Source organism: Procambarus clarkii, chromosome 9 (genome assembly GCF_040958095.1).
Source record: "Procambarus clarkii isolate CNS0578487 chromosome 9, FALCON_Pclarkii_2.0, whole genome shotgun sequence".
NCBI classification, from domain to species: domain Eukaryota; kingdom Metazoa; phylum Arthropoda; class Malacostraca; order Decapoda; family Cambaridae; genus Procambarus; species Procambarus clarkii.
Window position 1 is genome coordinate 13,310,823 of NC_091158.1, and position 6,008 is coordinate 13,316,830.

Sequence of the window (6,008 nt, forward strand, 5' to 3'; positions counted from 1 at the left end):
ATGGAAAACCGAGTATCTTACATCTCTCGCTCAGGTGCTGGTGATGTTCAGGGTACTGGTGATGATGTTAGACTCGTCTGTGGTATTATTTGTCCCACATATTTCATAGGTGGTGGTATTTGTCCCATATATTTCATAGCTGGTGGTATTTGTCCCACATATTTCATAGGTAGTGGTATTTGTCCCACATATTTCATAAGTAGTGGTATTTGTCCCACATATTTCATAGGTGGTGGTATTTGTCCCATATATTTCATAGGTGGTGGTATTTGTCCCACATATTTCATAGGTGGTGGTATTTGTCCCATATATTTCATAGGTAGTGGTATTTGTCCCACATATTTCATAAGTAGTGGTATTTGTCCCACATATTTCATAGGTGGTGGTATTTGTCCCATATATTTCATAGGTGGTGGTATTTGTCCCACATATTTCATAGGTGGTGGTATTTGTCCCACATATTTCATAAGTAGTGGTATTTGTCCCACATATTTCATAGGTGGTGGTATTTGTCCCACATATTTCATAAGTAGTGGTATTTGTCCCACATATCTCGTGGGGGAGTTCTTCGTCTCATCTCTGATGTAAGGATGAACTTAGTGAGCCTTTGTTTTGCATATATAATAAATCATTAAAACAAAGCGAAAAGTCGAGGAAGGGAAAGGATATTTCGGGGGAAAGCGCCAAGCCATTTCGGCTATATAACACTGGGAAGGGGTCAGGATAAGGATTTGCGATGGGACGGGGGGAAGGAATGGTGCCCAACCATTTAGACGGTCGGGGATTGAACGCCGACCAGAATGCAGTGAGACCGTCGCTCTACTGTCGAGCCCAAGTGGTTGGACGAGGAGAGTTCAGTAATCGCTAAGGGTGGCGAAAGTGGTGTCGATTGTTAATGGAGCATGAGTGGGTTATCACTTGCTTCGAACTATCGGCCAGTTGGCTTAACATTTGTTACAGTAAAATTGCTTATATCATTGATCAGAAAAGCAATTCGTTTACATTTTGTAAAACAGATTCAAAAAAAGGATTCAAAGCATGGTTTTTACCAAGGGGGGACTCTTGTGCTTATCAAAATTTAATCTCATTCATTTCCAGCATTTTCAAGCAGTTGTCAGTTGAAAAGATTGCGACATAAACCTTGACTTTAGGAAGTCTTTGATACTGCGCATCTGGGGTGACACAGGCCTCTGGCTCGATCCCTCTACTGCTCCAATGATTATGGGAACTTTAAAACTGGCGGATAATGGGAATTTTAAAAATGGTGGATTATGGGAACTTTAAAAATGGTGGATTATGGGAACTTCAAAAATCGAGGAACGCAATGCTTTTGAAATCATTTATGTTATCCAAATGGAATTATTTTCTGGATACACCTCCCTTCTCAAGGTCGGAGATACAGCCGAAATAGACAACCACTGCTACATAAACTGTCGTTTTGGAGTATCGTAAATATAATGTATACAAAGAACCTACATAACATGTATAAACACCTAAATTACTGAGACTATCTGGAACGGAGACGAGAGATGTCTCAAGTAATATATATACATAGAAAATACTCGAAGGTCAAGCTCCAAATTTTCCCAATAAGATAATAACTTACTGGAGTGAAAGATAAGGTGGGAAAGGCAGAACAGACCCAGTACAGAGTACAAGTGATCGAAGTGCAACTTCAGAACACCGTAAACATAAAAACCCTTGGTTGTTCAACCCTTCTTTGAAGAAATGCAAGAAATATTGCTAGAATGAAAGGTTGAAATTTTCAAGAGGTGATTAAAACAGATTCGTGATTGATCAGCTGGGTTGTGGTGGATTTGTGGACTAGCAACAGCCTTATTGATCTGGTTATCATAAAGAAAGTCCTGCCGGGTTGTGGGCATAGAACTCTCGAAGCCTATCACAGGTAAACTACAGCCGCCACTAGTCACCCCTAGCAGTTGTCCACAGGAGACAACACCTGCCACTTAGCAGTTATTACGAAGTTACCCAAGAAGTCATCAGTTACCGACAGTTTCCCCAATAATTATCAACACATTCCAATCACCGCCCAGAAGAAAAAGTAGCCTAAAGTCGTTTTTTCCGCCGGTCGCTGCCACACCAGAATCGCAACCAGCAGAGGTCAGCAGCAGTAATCAACATAACATTTATAAGCTAGAAAGTTCAGCAGCAATAGTTGCCACACGCAGTAGTTATTACCGCCATTCATGCAGACAGTAAGTCAGTTATTCATATATAGCAGTTATCAGCAACATAGAAGTCATCACCAGCAGCAGCAGTAGTCATCACGAGGAGCGCGGTAGGCACAAGGTGACCAATATTCACCGTGGCGGACGCCGTTGGGTAAAGTCGTCCCGGGTCGACGGTTTTTCCTAATGGCGGCCAAATTGGCATCATCAATCGTCGAGATAAACTGGGAGGGAGCGTCCCGCGCACCCGCTCACCACCGCCATCACTCGACCAGCGGGAACATCGAGGCTTTTCTCGTCTTACTTTCACCAGGCGAGCTCCAAGGGGAGTTCAGTGAGTGGGTAGAAGAACGAGAGGTGAGCCGGGGAAGAAAGCGGAGGGAGGAAGAATGGCCGGGGAGACAAAGAAGGAACACGAAGCGCAGGTCGGTGTCTGGCCGGCGGAATTCGAACATGAAAACACTTGAGAGCAATAATGCTGGGAGCGGCGCGCGCCTCATTGTGTATGCATGATCTGGGCGGCACCACCCCAGAGGCCGCCGCTAGTCCTGCCACCACTTGCCTCACTCTTACACTCCTGCTGCCACCACCCCAGAGGCCGCCGCTAGTCCTGCCACCACCCCAGAGGCCGCCGCTAGTCCTGCCACCATCCCAGAGGCCGCCGCTAGTCCTGCCACCACCCCAGAGGCTGCCGCTAGTCCTGCCACCACTTGCCTCACTCTTACACTCCTGCTGCCACCACCCCAGAGGCCGCCGCTAGTCCTGCCACCACTTGCCTCACTCTTACACTCCTGCTGCCACCACCCCAGAGGCCGCCGCCGTCGCTGCCACCACCCCAGAGGCCGCCGCTAGTCCTGCCACCACCCCAGAGGCCGCCGCTAGTCCTGCCACCACCCCAGAGGCTGCCGCTAGTCCTGCCACCACTTGCCTCACTCTTACACTCCTGCTGCCACCACCCCAGAGGCCGACACCGGTCCTGCCACCACCTCAGAGGCCACCACCCCAGAGGCCACCACCGGTCCTGCCACCACCCCAGAGGCCGCCGCTAGTCCTGCCACCACCCCAGAGGCCACCACCAGTCCTGCCACCACCGTCCCTGCCACCATCCCAGAGGCCACCACCGGTCCTGCCACCACCCCAGAGGCCGCCACCGGTCCTGCCACCACCCCAGAGGCCACTACCGGTCCTGCCACCACCCCAGAGGCCGCCACCGTCCCTGCCACCACCCCAGAAGTCGCCGCCATCACTGCCACCACCCCAGAGCCTGCCGCCGGCCCTGCCACCACCCCAGAGGCCGCCACCGTTCCTGCCAACACCCCAGAGCCTGCCGCCGGCCCTGCCACCACCCCAGAGCCTACCGCCGGCCCTGCCACCACCCCAGAGCCTGCCGCCGGCCTTGCCACCACCCCAGAGGCCGCCACCGTCCCTGCTACCACCCCAGAGCCTGCCGCCGGCCCTGCCACCACCCCAGAGCCTGCCACCGGCCTTGCCACCACCCCAGAGCCTGCCGCCGGCCCTGCCACCACCCCAGAGCCTGCCACCGGCCTTGCCACCACCCCAGAGCCTGCCGCCGGCCCTGCCACCACCCCAGAGCCTGCCACCGGCCTTGCCACCACCCCAGAGCCTGCCGCCGGCCCTGCCACCACCCCCTTTACTCCTACCAAGCTGACAAAATTCATAAAAGTAAATTACCAATGGTTGAATTTTCGTTCGTTCATACAGGAAAAACCTCGTTGATAAGACGGGAGAAATGTTTTTTTGATGGAGTGAGGGAGGTGTAGAGGGTGTCAGGGTGGTGTTAAGGGTGTAAGGGTGGTGTTAAGGGTGTCAGGGTGGTGTTAAGGGTGTCAGGGTAGTGTAGAGAGGATGAGGGTGGCGTAGATTGTAAAGGGTGTTAGGGTGGTGTTGAGAGGGTGACATCCTAACGTTTGCAGAGGTCTCCCCATTCCCCCTCCCCAACCTCCCCTTACTAGGTTTCCACAGAACACGACCCGTTATTAGATTTACAACCAGGTCCCCTAATACTGCTGGGTGCGCAGTTGCTTGTTGTGAAGGATCGGTTAACAGTCTTCCTAATGTGCGCAGGGTTCGAACCTGCGCGTTCTCGATTGCTCTTATGGCTTAGACTGGACAGGGATATCACAAGTTGACTATTTTTTCACGGGAATCAAGCTTCAGGCAGCGATAAACAATCCACCATCATAACGTATCTAGAAGCATAGGAACCCAAGCAACCCACCTAAGCTATTGAGTCCGATGCATAGAAAATGTGGATATTTGTGAGCCGTTATTTTTCATAGTAAGTTTTTTTGTAACGTTGGTTACCGTAACGGGTTGATTAATGTGTAAGAAAGGCTGGAGCTAACTATATGGATACACGAGGTCAAGCTGCACTCTCCACTATGGCATCTCTTGCATAACTTATGAATGATATTCATCTTATGAGTGATATTCTTAGTATGAATGATATTCATTTAAGGCGTTATAGACATCTCCATCACTGAGTACATGTGAAGGGTGTGCCAGACCTGACTCCCTCAGCGAGGCCTCACAAGAAGTAAGCAACCTTCCCATACTACCCTTGGTTTGTATTAATAGTTAAGAGCGCGAGTCTGGAATCAGTAACTGCCTAACTCAACAGCCCCGCCATGCGTGCCTTCCTCCCACACAGTTTTGTCTTGTCGACCTCGGCCCCGTCCGTGGCACTCTCCGTGTCCATCCTGGCACCCCCTCGGCCCTGCCCCATGCTGCTCAGTCCCCTCCGTGGCTCTCAGGTCCATCCCTGGTGTACTCGTGCTACGCGCCCTGAACATCGTTCCAGCACCATCAATACTCCGTACCACCCTCGGCGACCTGGAGCTAAAATTTAAGACTCCACTAGCGCTCTAACCGCTCTCCCGACGTTGCGCGTCCTTGGCAATGCTCCTAGCACCCTTGCCACTGTCTGAGGCATTATTAATTCCTCCCCGGCATCTTGGGCTCCTCCCCCAGGCATCCCCATCCCCCCCTTACCCGTATCCCAGCCTCGAGGCCCACCCCACCGACACCCCCAACCTCTTCCTCCGTCAGGTAGGTAGTGGAGGCGCGGTAGTAACTCAACGCGGATTTATGCTGGCTTCCAGATTCTTGGGTGGGCCGTCCCTCCTGGGGATTTATTACTCCCCCCACTGCTTCTGTCCCTCCCCTCATCCCCTGCCTCCCTCCCCTTATCCCCAACCTCCCTCGAACTATTTCCTTGCCCGGCGTGTCTGCTGCTCTTACTCAGATTAGGCAAAATTGCAAATAAATGTTGTCAATAAAGATGTAATAATAATAATTCTACACCACTTTGCCAATGCTCTCATTTTATTTTATTTTCACGGTGATAGGACAGAGTAAGGAATTACAATTCTGTGTGTGTGTATGTGTGTGTTCTAAAAACGTTTGAACTAATGTCATTGATATCCCAAAGTTATATTAAAAGTCATATAAACTCATTATCATACGCAGTGAATCAACTATTAATTTTAATGGTTGAAAAATTGTTTGACGTGCAACTTTGTGTTTTGACTGAGGCAGTCATTTGGCACCGGCCCCTTGCCCTCATATTCTGCGGCACTGGCCTTTTGGCACTTTCTGGCACTTGCCTCTTGACACTTTCTGGCACTGGCCTCTTGACACTAATTTCTGAATATGAAGATATTTTATTATGATAAATTTATTGCGATAAGAAGAGTTCTAGCAATTATGTATATAGTTCGATATTGTAAATTATATACAGTATATATATCGAGTACAATAATGCCATTGAATGTGTTCTAATTTGCTTTGCAAACTCCT

General features: G+C 49.9%; 1 protein-coding gene across 1 annotated transcript; it reads left to right on the forward strand.

Annotated features, from left to right (window-relative positions):
* Nucleotides 1–2,375: 2,375 nt before the first annotated feature.
* LOC138362807 (testis-specific gene A8 protein-like) lies at nucleotides 2,376–3,926 on the forward strand. Its single transcript, XM_069321370.1, has 2 exons — nucleotides 2,376–2,523; nucleotides 3,151–3,926. The coding sequence occupies exons 1-2, from the start codon at nucleotides 2,376–2,378 to the stop codon at nucleotides 3,924–3,926; spliced, it is 924 nt and encodes a 307-aa protein (XP_069177471.1).
* Nucleotides 3,927–6,008: the final 2,082 nt, after the last annotated feature.

What these genes read in the sequence shown, in the direction of transcription:
- LOC138362807 (XM_069321370.1), top strand. Translation starts at nt 2,376, where the DNA reads ATGGCGGCCAAATTGGCATCATCAATCGTCGAGATAAACTGGGAGGGA. An exon ending in CGAGCTCCAAGGGGAGTTCA is followed by an intron (nt 2,524 to 3,150) that starts GTGAGTGGGTAG and finishes CCACCACCCCAG; the next exon opens with AGGCCGACACCGGTCCTGCC.